The sequence below is a fragment of the Schistocerca nitens genome, chromosome 1, assembly GCF_023898315.1.
Source record: "Schistocerca nitens isolate TAMUIC-IGC-003100 chromosome 1, iqSchNite1.1, whole genome shotgun sequence".
NCBI lineage: Eukaryota > Metazoa > Arthropoda > Insecta > Orthoptera > Acrididae > Schistocerca > Schistocerca nitens.
The window spans coordinates 239,684,111-239,701,632 of record NC_064614.1 but is presented as its reverse complement, the minus strand read 5'-3'; the positions used below and the strand labels follow the sequence as shown (position 1 = coordinate 239,701,632).

Sequence of the window (17,522 nt, the reverse complement as noted above, 5' to 3'; positions counted from 1 at the left end):
TCCAGTGGTGTCGCGACAGGCGTGAATGGAGGGACGAATGGAGACGTGTCGTCTTCAGCGATGAGAGTCGCTTCTGCCTTGGTGCCAATGATGGTCGTATGCGTGTTTGGCGCCGTGCAGGTGAGCGCCACAATCAGGACTGCATACGACCGAGGCACACAGGGCCAACACCCGGCATCATGGTGTGGGGAGCGATCTCCTACACTGGCCGTACACCACTGGTGATCGTCGAGGGGACACTGAATAGTGCACGGTACATCCAAACCGTCATCGAACCCATCATTCTACCATTCCTAGACCGACAAGGGAACTTGCTGTTCCAACAGGACAATGCACGTCCGCATGTATCCCGTGCCACCCAACGTGCTCTAGAAGGTGTAAGTCAACTACCCTGGCCAGCAAGATCTCCGGATCTGTCCCCCATTGAGCATGTTTGGGACTGGATGAAGCGTCGTCTCACGCGGTCTGCACGTCCAGCACGAACGCTGGTCCAACTGAGGCGCCAGGTGGAAATGGCATGGCAAGCCGTTCCACAGGACTACATCCAGCATCTCTACGATCGTCTCCATGGGAGAATAGCAGCCTGCATTGCTGCGAAAGGTGGATATACACTGTACTAGTGCCGACATTGTGCACGCTCTGTTGCCTGTGTCTATGTGCCTGTGGTTCTGTCAGTGTGATCATGTGATGTATCTGACCCCAGGAATGTGTCAATAAAGTTTCCCCTTCCTGGGACAATGAATTCACGGTGTTCTTATTTCAATTTCCAGGAGTGTATTTCAGAATCTTCTATCGTTAATCTCGTATTCTGTGAATTTTCTAATTGAGAAAAATTTTGAAATGGTTCCGGACTATTTTCCCGACTTATTACATTGTTTTCCACTTCATTATTCATCATACTGTTCTCCTGTGTTGGCGAGTTCGCCATGTCAACAATTTCGTCATTCTGACTATCCATCATTTTTGCCTTTTTCATCGATCGCGTAATCATTTACAAAATGTACAAAACTCGTCACTATATGAAAATTACACACAATGACACTTTATCTCCTTGTACAACAATATATCTGGATAAAACACCGCTTATTTTACACCACAAATTAACTCTTTCACTCGTGTTAATTTTCCTTCTATTCCTTGTATACAAAGAGAATGGCTTGTCCGTTGTAACAACACAAGTACCATAATTTCTGTCTCCAACAACACCAATTGCAAATGTTTTATAACAGATAATGTCTCTGTCATAGTAAGCCTCCAATCCCTGCAAAGGTTTGTCACTTCCTCTTACCAAAGCAACAGACAACCATGAATTGCCTGTGACTACTTCATTTGTAGTACAAGAAAACGTAATCTTACAGCCAACAAATGTAATTGGCCCTGCTAATATCTCAGTTTGAGAGGTTGCATTTGGTGTCTCCTCAAAACTTAAAACAGTCTTGTAAACAGGCATTCTGCTCCTCCTAGAGTATCTTCTGCGGCGGTACGGCATGGCTGTGTGCTGCGTGCTGCTGCCTGCAGTCGACTGACGCAGAAACAGGAAGCGCGCCCAGACCACAGCGCTGGCCTTATCAGCCGCCGGAAGTTGCGCAACCCATTCACTGCAACTTGATTTTATCCCGCCGCGGGCCTAGTAATACTAGGGCCCGCGGCTCCCAGCAGCCTCGCTCAGCGGCTAAGTCCCGTTCAAGGTCACCCGCCTCTAAGGCGGCGCACACAGTTGTACGAAAGCGGCGCTCATAGTGACCCCCTGCCAGGAGCCGCAGAAAGGCCTTCCGCCCGTGCGCTGTGGGCAAAGATGATAGAGGCACTGCTCGACGACCATGATTGTCACAAGTAAGAGGGGATCAGACAGGCAGGCTCCACAGAAGAACATTACACCTTCTCAAGAAGAATTCTGTTATAACTAAAGCCATTAATAGTTTGCAACAAGAGGCTGCAGTTCCGCCAGAACTATGCAGCCTACCGAATATACAAAAGGATGGGTCTTCTCTTCAGCAATGAAGCCCCAACCTGTTTCCTGGATAAATATCTTACTTCACTGACGGGGACCCTCGGAGGCAAATGTAACCATCATATCCAGAATTCAGAGAACTTCACAGGTCGCCTGTAGACACTTAAGCTATAATCGTCGGATATTTTCGTTAGCTTTGACGTTATGTCTTCACTCACGAAAGTGCCTCTGCAGGACTCGTTAGTGCTTATCAGTAGCAAGTTTGTGAGAGACATAGTGGCATTGTTTAAACACGTGCTTACTTCAACTTATTTTATTCAGGAACCAATATTTGGAACAAGTGGACGGTGTCGCCATGGGAAGCCCTGGCTCCCATGGTGCTCAACTATTTTATGGAAGACTGAGGAAAAAGCACTGCAGTCAGCAAGTCTCATACCTTCCTGCTTCCGGCGGTATGTAGACGATACAGTTGGGGGCGTGGTCCCACGGAATAGAGACATTACCCGTGTTTCTCCGGCATCTGAACTCGCTCCATCCGAATATACAGTTCACCATGGAAGTGGAGAAAGATAGTATCTTACCATTGCATGGGGGCTTAATTAAATGTAATGAAAATGATTTTGATTTCTTGCTTTAGCAGCTGTCTGTCCGGTTACGAAGTCTCGTAAACGGTTGGCCCTGACTGTTATTATTACGCTATCTGACTGCTTAGAACAACAACAAGGAATGAAATGGAAATTTTCATTAACACAATTAATTAATTAAGTCCCCAGCAACTATAAAACCAACGCAACAACAAGCACAAGAGTAACTGTTCTGTGTGTGGGAGTGTGACTCAACGTACGCATCTGGCACGGTTCTTCTTCAACAACACAAGAATTTTTAAATAACATTTATACTGAATTAATTAAAGGAAATAAAAATACCATAATTACTCAAGAGAACCACAATTACACTCTAATCCAAGAACACAAGCCAGATGCTTTGTTGACTGAACCTGTAATGACGCATTATTTAAAACATGGAAATAATGAAAAATAAATCAAGTTTCGTTACCTTCATATATTGATGACAAGCACTCAAATTATTACAATATATCTCCACACCGACTCGCTATTACAACATCTCAACAAGAATTTTTCAGTATCACATCTCAGCAAGCACTCTCTACTAGCACATCTGAACACGAACTGACTACTACGAGTCCTGGACAAGCACTGACTTCTAGCACATCTCAATAATGACTTCCCGTGGAGGCGGCGGAACAATGCTCTCTAGCGATCTCTGGCGCTGTGGCTCAGTGTAGCCACCTTTCATATGCCCTTCCTCCACGGCTAGAATTTGATGGTATTTTTGCCAGCATTGGTGGTGAAAATACCACCAAATTCGTCAAAAAAATACAGACAAAAATAAAAGATAATATTAATACGTAAATATCATATAACTAGATAAAATTTTGGCTTTGCACTGACCTTTCAATAACCTAATATATAAAATACAGTAAGCAATACAAATTCTTTCATACATGTGACTTTACATAACAGTTTACACAAGTATTATATGGTTAAACAGTTCAATCAATAGCGTCAGCAATGACGAATATGTGCAGGTAACAGTCTCATAACTATCCACAAACAGTAATACACAAAAAATCAGTTTATACAAATATTCACATAAACGCTTTCCATAGCTCAAGAATAAGCAGTTGATAGTTCCAGCAGTAGCATCCAGCAATGGTCAACAGGTGCTGACACCAACAAGTGACATCATCTTAGTAGAAGCAGTCCATCAGTGGCACCCAGTAATGTTGAGCAGGTGCAGACACCAACAAGTAACACCATTTCAGTAGAATCAGTCCATTAGTGGCACCAGCAATGTTGATCAGGTGCACACAGCAACAGGTGACTTCATTTCAGTAGAAGCAATCCATCAGTGGCACCCAGCAATGTTGAGTAGGTGCAGACATCAACAGGTGACATCTTTTCAGTAGAAGCAGTCCATCAGTGGCACCCAGCAATGTTGAGCAGGTACACACAGCAACAGGTGACATCTTTTCAGTAGAAACAGTCCATCAGTGGCACCCAGCAATGTTGAGCAGGTGCAGACATCAACAAGTAACACCATTTCAGTAGAAGCAGTCCATCAGTGGTACCCAGCAATGTTGAGCAGGTACACACAGCAACAAGTCACATTTCTCAGCAGAAGCAGTTCCATAAAATACACTGTCACTGATCACACTGTTCATCAGAGTTTATAAGCAGAAATTAAACATGTCCTAGTGGCACCAATATTGTAGAAAAGGTACAAGTAACAGTCCATAATTTTTTTACAATCACTGATCACACAGTTCATCAGCAGAAATTAAACATATCCTTGTAGCACCAATCATGTAGAAAAGGTGCAAGTAACAGTCCATTCTATTCACCATAACTACTGAGACAGTTCAGTCATGAACAATAGTTTGAATGCACATACAATTTCTTTAACAAAATATAATCAATGCTCTTACACTAAACATACAAATCATAATAAACACACAAATGATATCAATTAATTGTCACATTAACTATTACAGTACACAATAACAGTTAACCTATAATATTTATGGGTGTCAGTGCAAGCCACAACAAACAAGTGAAATAATATTTAGGAGATAGGTTGGGATCATTTCTCTGGGATTATAAAAGGAAAACACACAAAACACACTCACTCATCTTTCATCCACATTAGTGCTACTGTGTAATTGAATAGTGTTAACTGTGTAAATGCAATTCTGTCAAAATTTTATGTTCATCATGTGTATCAAGTAGTAGTGGCAGCAATGTATAACAGTCAATAATAGTTAGTCAACGTCATAGTCATCATGTCAAGACCAATGTTTGCCAAGCCAGATCAAATTGTACTGTTGCTGAACAACTGTCAGTGAGCCAAGATATGCAAATACTTCCTCTCTTAAAAAAAAGTGTATACTGCTTATTGATTTAACAAAGTGTGTGTGTAGGCAATCTTCTTTCTACTTTAGTGTTCTAGTCTGCCATCTTCATCCTCCTTGTTCCATATAAACCAACAAAAACAATATGCTCCTCATTTACTTTACCTCTTATCCACCAAAACTCCAATAATCATTAGCATCACAACATCTCAATACTTCACTAATACCTTTTCAATACGTCGATCATCAATATCATTTGCCTTACCTTTTGTCCACGAAAACTCCAATAATCATCTACTTCACCTAATCTCAATACCTCAATAATACGTCGATACATATAAACCTCAGCACCAATATCATTTCACTTCCATAACAACTCTTTCCTCTAGTCAGTCTCCTCGAACAAGTACAGATAAAATCCTAATCCAAACCAATTCATCATCCCATACAATCCGAAGACACAGTGTCCACACACACCTCTGTGTAATCCATCTGACCCAAATTTTCTACTCATTATAAATTACAAGATACATTTTGGTTCCTTGTCCATCATTAAATAAAAGAAATGCATACATGACCTCTAACAGACTTAGTTCGAATAACTCTCAGTAATTAAGTACGATTACGGAGTGTGAATGATAATAATATTACACAGTGTGTACACCACTTCAAGAATCATAGCAGAAGCAAACATGTGGAGTATTTTTTGTGTCAAGTGTCACTTCCTATTTCAATTGCTCACGAAAATGGAGTGTAATACTGTCAATGGTCTAAACCTAGTTTTGGTCTGTCATGTCGTTAGCTTCCTTCCTATTAGCATAAATTTATACAGCTTCCATAAAACCTCAGCTCATGTGACTTCTATGACTTTCTTGTACTAATGTCGTTCGTAGAATTACTGCAGTTCATTTTCTTATCTTAAAAATATAAGGCACTGAGCGTAAGCAAAACATGCAATAGCGAGTAAATATACCAGTAGAGAACAGAATGTCAACAAGTGGATGCAGCACAATCCCTATAACAAGGCTCTGCCAAGCGAACAATCTACAATTAATACCATAGTGTAACCTAGTCTCTATGTTTGTACACAGTATATCAGCATTACTATATACTAAATTGAAGAGTAGTTATGACAACAAAACAGAAATGTGTAAATGTGAAATCCATACGCACAGCAGCAAACATGCCTTACACAATAAACAGGTCATTAGCATCGCATCGACATAAGCAAATAAATGTTCATATGTAATCTTAATAAGTAAACATGAAGGCGCAAGCAGATAAATCACAAAGTGTAACTTACATATCTAACCACATCAGCACAATTAATCAGGTGACAATTATAATTTAAATAAATAAGCACAGCTGGCACATAATAAAAAAAATATGACGTCAGTGAAAAAGCATAGCAGCCAAGCGATGCATAATATACGCAAGTAATAACACTGTTCATTAATCAATAATTGTCAAAATCAGTAAATGTACACAAGCACGTCGCTTCACAAGTAAATTCATAGAACATAAAATTTAGCACAAAGTATGAGTCACGTAATCGCGAGCAGCAAATTACGTCTAAAGTACGTACCTAAGTGAAATTATGTTACCTGAAAAATAAACTCAATTAATAGTTACCCTTTTTAGTTTATTAGTTTCATCTTCGAAATGACCTTCTTCCTGAAAATTTTCTCCAAAGCAAGTCGTCTTAACGTCGGACACGCACAGAATTTACCTGAAGGTCTTAAATATTTTATACAACCGTATCCTGAAAAATACTGAACGTTAATAACATAATTTATGAAGTCACCATAGCTTTATACAGAATTTATTCGGAGAAATTAAACTGTGTATTTATTTACGTCTGTTAGTGCATTCGCACTGAGCGCTCGATCAGCTGTAGGCGCGTGACGTAGGAAGTGATTGTTTGCGGTCAACGACTGCCTTGTGCGGCGCGCAGACTGACTGTTGCTTTGAGTATGTGCCGCCGACAAAGACAGCGCGGTATCCTTGTACTCTCTCTATGTTTACGTATAGCTATTAGTTTCTCACAAGTATGTCATTCCACAAAAATTTTAACGTTTGATATATGATGTATTCCTTTAGAGCGTCGAGATTTAACAGTTTCTACTTCAACAGTGTTATCATGAATAATTTTGCGAACTCTATATGGACCGTTATAAAGCAGAAAAAATTTGCGACACAAGCCTTTTCCTTTATGAGACAAACGATGAGACTTAATTAACACCTTCTGACCAACTGACAAGATTTTTAAACGACCAGGACGTTTAGCTGATTTCTCTCTTCTAGCAGCCGCAGATGCAATATTTTGTAGAGCCAGGTTGACAACTTCAGAATGCCGCAGTTTCCGTGAAGGCGGAAAAGAAACGATTTCAGAAATGCGATTTATCGGTGCTTTATTTTTTAATATCAGTATAGGCGGTAAAGAAGTTGAATCATTAGGAAGTTCATTCAGAATGTTTTGAAAAAGATGAAGATACTGATCCCAAGTTCTGTGATTCTGATGACAATAAAGACGGCACAATTTATTGATTTCCTTCATCCATCTCTCTGAAGCATTAGATTGAGGGTGAAAAAGTGAAATGAAGATTGGTTTAATTTTACGACGCCGTAGAGTACGAAGCCAAATTTTAGAGCGAAACTGTGATCCATTATCTGATATAACCTTGTCAACATGACCAACTTCTTTAAGAAAATGTTTGTTGAAAGCGTTAGATACTGAACGAGCTGTTGCTTTGCGTAAAGGTGTAAAACACACATATTTTGATGTTAATTCCACTGCTACGAAAATATACGCAAAACCATTAGTAGAACGAACCACTGGACCGAACAAATCGACTGCTGGGGATAGATCCTGATGTCACTGCTACAAGAGACGGCTGACGATAATCGATCAGCGACATTGACTTATCAGGTTAGGGATAGGCAATATGCGTACTTGGGAAGACGCTCGCAGTTGTACGAAAGCGGCGCTCATAGTGACCCCCTGCCAGGAGCCGCAGAAAGGCCTTCCGCCCGTGCGCTGTGGGCAAAGATGATAGAGGCACTGCTCGACGACCATGATTGTCACAAGTAAGAGGGGATCAGACAGGCAGGCTCCACAGAAGAACATTACACCTTCTCAAGAAGAATTCTGTTATAACTAAAGCCATTAATAGTTTGCAACAAGAGGCTGCAGTTCCGCCAGAACTATGCAGCCTACCGAATATACAAAAGGATGGGTCTTCTCTTCAGCAATGAAGCCCCAACCTGTTTCCTGGATAAATATCTTACTTCACTGACGGGGACCCTCGGAGGCAAATGTAACCATCATATCCAGAATTCAGAGAACTTCACAGGTCGCCTGTAGACACTTAAGCTATAATCGTCGGATATTTTCGTTAGCTTTGACGTTATGTCTTCACTCACGAAAGTGCCTCTGCAGGACTCGTTAGTGCTTATCAGTAGCAAGTTTGTGAGAGACATAGTGGCATTGTTTAAACACGTGCTTACTTCAACTTATTTTATTCAGGAACCAATATTTGGAACAAGTGGACGGTGTCGCCATGGGAAGCCCTGGCTCCCATGGTGCTCAACTATTTTATGGAAGACTGAGGAAAAAGCACTGCAGTCAGCAAGTCTCATACCTTCCTGCTTCCGGCGGTATGTAGACGATACAGTTGGGGGCGTGGTCCCACGGAATAGAGACATTACCCGTGTTTCTCCGGCATCTGAACTCGCTCCATCCGAATATACAGTTCACCATGGAAGTGGAGAAAGATAGTATCTTACCATTGCATGGGGGCTTAATTAAATGTAATGAAAATGATTTTGATTTCTTGCTTTAGCAGCTGTCTGTCCGGTTACGAAGTCTCGTAAACGGTTGGCCCTGACTGTTATTATTACGCTATCTGACTGCTTAGAACAACAACAAGGAATGAAATGGAAATTTTCATTAACACAATTAATTAATTAAGTCCCCAGCAACTATAAAACCAACGCAACAACAAGCACAAGAGTAACTGTTCTGTGTGTGGGAGTGTGACTCAACGTACGCATCTGGCACGGTTCTTCTTCAACAACACAAGAATTTTTAAATAACATTTATACTGAATTAATTAAAGGAAATAAAAATACCATAATTACTCAAGAGAACCACAATTACACTCTAATCCAAGAACACAAGCCAGATGCTTTGTTGACTGAACCTGTAATGACGCATTATTTAAAACATGGAAATAATGAAAAATAAATCAAGTTTCGTTACCTTCATATATTGATGACAAGCACTCAAATTATTACAATATATCTCCACACCGACTCGCTATTACAACATCTCAACAAGAATTTTTCAGTATCACATCTCAGCAAGCACTCTCTACTAGCACATCTGAACACGAACTGACTACTACGAGTCCTGGACAAGCACTGACTTCTAGCACATCTCAATAATGACTTCCCGTGGAGGCGGCGGAACAATGCTCTCTAGCGATCTCTGGCGCTGTGGCTCAGTGTAGCCACCTTTCACCATTCATGAATGTCATGGTTAGAAGAAAAGCCGACGGTGCATTGGGACGTAGTGTCTACCGAAAACCAACTCAGACAGAGTTATATTTGTAGACCGCAAGCTGCCATCGTCCTGCACAATGCGGTAGCGTCTTTCGCTTTTTGGTACGTAGAACCTCTGGTCTCAGAAACGCACAGGCGGCATGATAAGCTACAACACCTAAGAACGATATTCCAACAGACCGGCTATTCTGTTTGACAGATACGCTATGCATTCCATTCTAAGCAGGTTCAGAGCAGGGATTTAAACGACGATGCCGAGGCGTTCCTGCCGTATTTCGGCGGCGTGTCTTCAAGAATAGAAAGAATCCTCAAGAAACACTACAACAAGTGTGTTCTTCGGCCATCAGCAAAATTGAGGAATCGGTTGTGTTCAGTCAAAGATGATCTTGGCCTAAGTAAACGTGGCGTGTATGAGATCCCCTGCCAATGTGAGAAATCTTATATTGGACGGACATGCAGAACTGTGCAAGATCGTTGTGTTGAACATCATCACCACACACGCCTGGGCAACCTCATATATCAGCGGTAGTGGAGCGTTGCTTGGACACGAGGCATCGCATGTTTCACAAGAAGACTGAAGTTTTATCCTCAGCATCATATTTCTGGGACTGTGTTCTTAAGGAGCGTCGTACATACCCGTAACGACGGACAGTCTTATGAACAGAAAAGCAGGTTTTCAATTAAGCGAGGCCTGGAATCCAGCATTGGCTGCCATTAAATCAAAACAGAAGAAACAGTAACTTACGATCCATGACTCGATGCAGCGCACTCTTGAGATTTAATTCAGTGTTTAACCACAGGAGCGTCCGGCAGCACAGTCGTTGCCCACAGCGCTCGTGCGGAAGACCTTTCAGCGGCTCCCGGTAGGGGCCACTAGGAGCGCCGCTTTCCTCCAACTGCAAGCGTCGTCGGGTAGACCGTTCGCCTCGTGCAGGTCTTTCGATTTGGCGCCACTTCGGCGACCTGCGCGTCGATGAGGATGAAATGATGATGATTAGGACGACACAACAACCAGTCCCTGAGCGGAGAAAATCTCCGACCCAGCCGGGAAACGAACCCGGGACCTTAGGATTGACATTCCGTCACGCTGACCACTCAGCTACCGGGGCCGGACCTTGCCTGGTAAATACCGACGACACCGCTCGACAGTCATCAGTCGTGTCTTGTAGCAGTGACAGCAGCAGCCGCCACCATCTGGAGATGACGAACAGTGCTATCGACGAAATATTGCGGGATTCGCTCAACAGGATCCAGCAGCAAATCCAAGGAGTGCATTTGCTAAAGTGGTCTCATCACACTACTTTTAAGTTAGACATACGCTATTTTTGCTTCTGATGATGCTTCCTCATTAAGAGAGACAAAGGAAGTCTTCATTTGATCTGTGTATGTGCACATATTTTCTAAACGACGTTTTAGAACTGTGTCGAAAATTTTCTGGAAGTCAAGAAACATGGCATCAATCGATCTCTGCTGCTTCCGAGTTCTCACATACTGAAGAATCTTTGTTTCACATACTCGGTGGTGGTGGAAACCATCTTGAGTCCCACGTAGGAGTTGTTATGGCTCCAGGAAGGTGTTAATACGAGCGTCTGACATACTACAAGACATGGGGAACAATGCAATACAATTTCTGACCTAAAACACAGGCAGGATTATGTAATGCGAAATTGATCACTAGATGCCACGAGAGGTGTACCCACAAGTAGAAAAGGAGATGGGGAGTACAGTGTTGTGAATAGACAAGCAGTAACAGCAGAATGCGTCGGTGAGGATAGTTCCCTGGCGTCGAATGTGGGCTAATCATGGGATGTCACCTGAGTAGCAGATTCCTCTGATACGTTTCAACCATTCTAAAGCTGCTCAAGTCGACTGCTGATGATGTAATTGTGAAGTGGAAACACGAAGAACAACCACAGCTAAAGAAAGACCAAGCAGCTCTGATGTAATGACGAACTAGGACCCTCGAGCACTGCGAAGGGTGACTGTAAAAAACCGCATGAAATCAGGGGAAGGAATCATTTATGAGTTCCCGAGTGCTACCAACAGTCCAGCTAGCACAATGACAGTGAGTAGGGAATTCAAAAAGGATAAGCTGTAATGATCAAACAGGTCCTCATAAGCCACACATTTCTGTAGTCAGTGCAAAGCGTCGCTTGAGGCTGAATAAAGAGCGACGTCTCTGGACAATAGATGACTGGAAACAAGAGGTATTGGGTGATGAATGACGGTAATAAAACTAAACTCCGTCCCAATAGGGCATGAAGGCCCTTTGGTACCGACCGTCCGCCGCGTCATCCTCAGCCCACAGGCGTCATATGGAGGAGCATGTGGTCAGCACGCCGCTCTCCCAGCCATATGTCAGTTTACGAGACCGGAGTCGCCACTTCTCAACCAAGTTCTCCCCAGTTTGCCTCACAAGGGCTGAGTGCACCCCGATTGCCAACAGCGCTCAGCAGACTGGATGGTCATCCATGCTAGTTCAAGCCCAGCTCGGGAGAGTTTAACTTCGCAGATCTGATGGGAACCGTTGTTACCACTGCGGCAAGGCCGTTGGCTGATGAATGACGGTATACCCTATGGAAATAAGATGGAAGGGTTTGAGTGTGGCGAATGCCTGTAAAACGTTATCTGCCATCATGTGAAGTGCCAACAGTGAAGTATGAAGGAGGTTGTGTTGTGTTATTGAGGAGTTTTTCGTGGTTGTGGTCCTTTTATTGCGCATAAAAAATTGTAGTGGGAAAGACATGACAATACAAATATGTTCCAGCAACGAGTACTGCGTAGTACCAAGAACAGACAGAAAGTGATGATTGTTTTTGTCGGCATGACAATGTACACTGTCATAAAGCAGTATCTTTGAGGGAATAGTTTCCAGACAAAAGCACAGACATACCTGAAACTGACTGGCGTGTCCGGAGTGACGACCTGAAACCAAAAGAACATCATTGGGATGAGTTACAGGTGACCGCTGTGGCCGAGCCGTTCTAGGCGTTTCCGTCCGGAACCACGCTGCTGCAGTGGTCGCAGGTTCGAATCCTGTCTCGGGCATGGATGTGTGTGATGTCCTTAGGTTAGTTAGGTTTAAGTAGTTCTAAGTTCTAGGGGGCTGATGACCTCATATGTTAAGTCCCATAGTGCTCAGAGCCATTTGAACCAATTGATGAGTAAGAATGTCGCTCCAGATCCCAGCGTCTCACGTCAACACCTTCTCTGGTTTTGGCTCCCGAGGAAGAATGGGCTACCGTTACGTTCAGACACCTCGCTGAAAGTGTGGCCAGCATAGTTGGTGCCGTCATAAAGCCGAAGGGCGGACACACCCCATATTAATGTCCACTTGGAGGTTTCCGGATGCACATTTGATCAGAGCTAGTAGACCGATAAAAGGATATTGTGATACGACAGGAGAAAGAGAAGAGGAGGAGACGGGCAGAGAGAAGGGGAGGATAAGATGGACATTGAAGTAAGGAGCAAATTAACACAGGGGTTGGAGTAAATGAACGGAGGAAGGAAAGATGAGGAGATGGCCAGAGAGAGGAACAGTGGAAGAGGTGAGAAGGTGATGTGCAAAGAGAGAGGGAGGAGGAAAGCACAGAATACTTCAATAGCCCGTAATTTATTTTCTAACGGATTAAGTACATAACTGCGCTTTTTTTAGGTAGCCTTCTCAATATAGGAACTCTTTGGAAACAAAAATTGTCTTCGACAATTAGACAATGAATTATTCATAGCCAGGTTGTTAAGAAGGCGCTTGTGTGTTACTTTTCTAAAATTTTTGAGATTACTGGAGAAATTAAATCGGAAGGACTTAGATGGTATTTATTTACTTCTTTCTTAGCAGTGGTTCAACATATTTCAGCCAATTGGTAGATGTTCCAGTGATATATGATCGCTTACACAAATAACACTAAACTCAGTAAAACACTCGTTAAATAATTACAGGTCGCAAAATATAACGTGCAATCACAAAGACACAAGTCTGAGTCAGTGAAATGAAAACCGCTGAAGGGATCATAAGGCCATCGCCTGCGGAAGAATATGTGGTCCATATCAGAGCGTTGAAGCACCAAACCCGCCGCTTGTGGGACATGGGCGCACGCCTACGTGACGACAGAGTGAGCAAACGCACGCGTCGATCGTCCACTGTACTCAGTCGCGCTGAAAACTGGAAAATGGAGGCTTTAAAGGAAGAGAAAAGGGGTGGAGCGTTTTCCTGACAGCGGAAGAGTGCGGGCAACAGAGATCCATCAAAGAATGATACAAAGACAGGATGAACATTGCATGTCCGTTGCAAGGGCCAGCCGGCCGGTGTGGCCGAGCGGTTCTAGGCGCTACAGTCTGGAACCGCGCTACCGCTACGGTCGCAGGATCGAAACCTGCCTCGGGAATGGATGTGTGTAATGTCCTTAGGTTAGGTAGGTTTCAGTAGTTCTGAGTTCTAGGGAACTGATGACCTCAGATGTTAAGTCCCATAGTGCACAGAGCCATTTGAACCATTTTTGCAAGGGGCAAGGAGAGGCAAAAGCTATTCGAAGGAGGACGGTTGTTGTTGGCTAATGACGCGAGATCTAGAAAGCTACACCATATTTCCAATACTGTCGTCTAGCCGTAGGATGCTCTCATTACTGAAGACCGCCGAGTTACGTTTTCAGCCATTGCCCCAGAGGTGGGATTGAACGTCGGAGTTGGAACGGACATACAGTATTCTCCATACAATTGTACCATTCTTCGTTGAATTTCCATTCCACGCACTCCTGTCGGTGTAAGGAAATGCAGCATGCCTCTTTTCTCTTCTTTTGAAGCCTTTATTACTCGGTTTTCGGCACTAGTGAGGGCAAAGGGCGGTCGACGCATGTACACATTCACTCTGTCGTCACGTGGATGTGTGTCCTTGTCCCTCTACCGGCGAGTTCGGGGCCTCAGCATCTTCTTCCTTAGGCAATGGCATTACGGTCAGTTCGGTGTCTTTCATTTTACAGCCTTCGGCTCATTTTTTTTTTCGAATGTCCATTGCAAAACTGGCTCCAAAAGTACGCTACTGGCCATTAAAATTGCTACACCACGAAGATGACGTGCTACAGACGCGAAATTTAACCGACAGAAAGAAGATGCTGTGATATGCAGATGATTAGCTTTTCAGAGCATTCACACACGGTTGGCGCCGGTGGCGACACCTACAACGTGATGATATGAGGAAAGTTTCCAACCGATTTATCATACACAAACAGCAGTTGACCGGCGTTGCCTGGTGAAACGTTGTTGTGATGCGTAATGTAAGGAGGAGAAATGCGTACCATCACGTCAACGACTTTCATAAAGGTCGGATTGTAGCCTATCGCGATTGCGGTTTATCGTATTGCGACATTGCTGCTCGCGTCGGTCGAGATCCAATGACTGTTAGCAGAATATGGAATCCGTGCATTCAGGAGGGTAATACGAAACGCCGTGCTGGATCCCAACGGCCTCGTTTCACTAGCAGTCGAGATGATAGGCATCTTACCCGCATGGCTGTAACGGATCGTACAGCCGCGTCCCGATCACTGAGTCAACAGATGGGGACGTTTACAAGACAACGACCATCTGCACGAACAGATTGCAGCAGCGTGAAATATCAGCTCCGAGACCATGGCTGCGGTTACCCTTGACGCTGCATCACAGACAGGAGCGCCTGCGATGGTGTACTCAACGACGAACCTGGGTGCACGAATGGCAAAACGTCATTTTTTCGGATGAATCCAGGTTCTGTTTACAGCATCATGATGGTGGCATCCGTGTTTGGGGACATCGCACATTGGAAGCGTGTATTCGTGATCGCGATACTGGCGTATCACCCGGCGTGATGGTATGGGGTGCCATTGGTTACACGTCTCGGTCACCTCTTGTTCGCATTGAACAGTGGACGTTACATGTCAGATGTGATACGACCCGTGGCTCTACCCTTCATTCGATCCCATCGAAACCCTACATTTCAGCAGGATAATGCACGACCGCATGTTGCAGGTCCTGTACGGGCCTTTCTGGATACAGAAAATGTTCGACTGCTGCCCTCGACAGCACATTCTCCAGATTTCTCACTAATTGAAAACGTCTGGTCAATGGTGGCCGAGCAACTGGCTCGTAACAATACGCCATTCACTACTCTTGATGAACTGTGGTATCATGTTGAAGCTGCAAGGGAAGCTGTACCTGTACACGCCATCCAAGCTCTGTTTGACTCAATGCCGAGGCGTATGAAGGCCGTTATTACGGCCAGAGGTGGTTTTACTGGGTAATGATCTCTCAGGATCTATGCACCGAAAATGCGTGAAAATGTAATCACATGTCAGTTCTAGTATAAGTGTCCAATGAATACCCGTTTATCATCTGCATTTCTTCTTGGTGTAGCAATTTTAATGGCCAGTAGTGCATTTCATGCATCTTAAGGTAGGAAAGTAAACGTAACATCATCCGCATGTGGGGTAGGTGGAAGTTGGACTACCTACGTAAATGTGCGTTAGATATTTTTGGTGCCAATTTTATTTTGTCCGTCCTGTAAAAGTAGAAATAGAGTCTTGAATGTTACTCGAGTTATCAGAAGTAACTCGAGCAGAAAGACATTCCATAAGCGGTTGCGCTGACTGCTGTTGGGCGTGTCTGCAGATGCTGCAGCCGGAGGTCCCCTCGGACCGGCCCTTCCCGTGCGACACCCGCCTCGGCCGCTCGCCCTCCCCGCCGGACTCTGTGCACCGCCTGAGGCCCGGAGACATCGACGTCATCGCCGCACTGGGCGACAGCCTCACCGCCGGCTACGGCAACGTCGCCGCCAACCTGCTGCAAGTCGCTATCGAGAATAAGGGCATGTCCTGGTCCATTGGTAAGGGCGCCTGTGTTTTGTCACGTAGCAAGTACTCTTACAACATTTTTTTGTTGTTGTAAATTCCTATTTTGGAGACAGGGTGACCACAAAGAACTTAATAAGATTTCTTGGTTTTTTTTCTCACCTCCTCCCATATCCTCTTCATTCTTTCGCTTCTTCCCTCCTTGGGAATGATATGTTTAGGCCTCCTGTTTGGTGATTTCTTTTTGAACGATGTTATACTGTTAATTCTGCTCTATTGTGGAGCATCTGTGACGTAATTCCAAATGCCCTGCATCCGTCTTCACTTCATCTACCATTTAGATATGGAGTTTAAACCCGCGATGTAGCTGACGATCCTTTTTTTCAGTCTGCATTCATTCATCCTTGGTAGGTATCCGTAGACCTTCCGCTTCCTCGTTGTATGTGTTGTCTTTACAGTATACTTTTAGAGTTCGTTTTGCTACCAAGCGCTACCCTCAAGGCTCCATAAGTGGTCCACTGTTCTGGAAGCTTAGTACTGAACCCCTATTACATCTGTTAGACGGGGCAGATGCTCCTGAAGGCGTTGTCGCGTACGCAGATAACATCCTGGTAGTTGTGTCTGCAGACTCCAGGGCGAGACTTGACGAAAAGGCGAATGATGTGCTTGCTCAGGTGCAGCATTGGTGCAAGAGTAACTAAACTGACTACAGCTGTTCAGAAAACCACATACATATTTCTGAAGGGATGGCTTTTTCTTGGCAGAAATCCTTCCATGAGGCTTGACGGCATACGTGTAAAACGCAGCACTGTTTACAAATATTTAGGCATTCGTCTAGACGAGGAGAGAAAGTTTCTAGAACACCTAAAATATGTTACTCAGAAAGCGGCAAAAATTGTGCTTAAGATGACCTGTGCTAGCACTGCCGACTGTAAATTACCATTGCATGTGGTGCGGTCACACCTCGAAGCTACCTTCAGCGCCATTATGGGCTTCGTTGCCAGCGTCTGGGTGCATCGCCGTAGTCTAGGCAGCTACAAAACAATACTGCGACAAATTTAGTGGAGCGTGCTTCTGACGATGACCGATGCCTTTCGGGCTACACCTGTAGAGGGTTTACTAGAGATTCTCTGGACATGTCCGATGGATATCGTGGTACGTTACAGGGCAGCGGAGTATTGGTTGGGGCGTGAGCAATAAGGTCATGTGTACGAGATCACAGGAACGCATATTCCTGATAAGACATTTACGAGCTTAGAAG

At 44.0% G+C, this 17,522-nt stretch overlaps 1 protein-coding gene across 1 annotated transcript in view; it reads left to right on the top strand.

Moving 5' to 3' along the window:
* The window catches only part of LOC126239361 (phospholipase B1, membrane-associated-like), a 194,653-nt gene that overhangs the window by 92,124 nt on the left and 85,007 nt on the right, over positions 1 to 17,522 (top strand). The window contains exon 4 of the mRNA XM_049947858.1: positions 16,083 to 16,296. Within this exon, the coding sequence (XP_049803815.1) occupies positions 16,083 to 16,296 (214 nt within the window). The remainder of the gene's footprint in view (positions 1 to 16,082; positions 16,297 to 17,522) is intronic.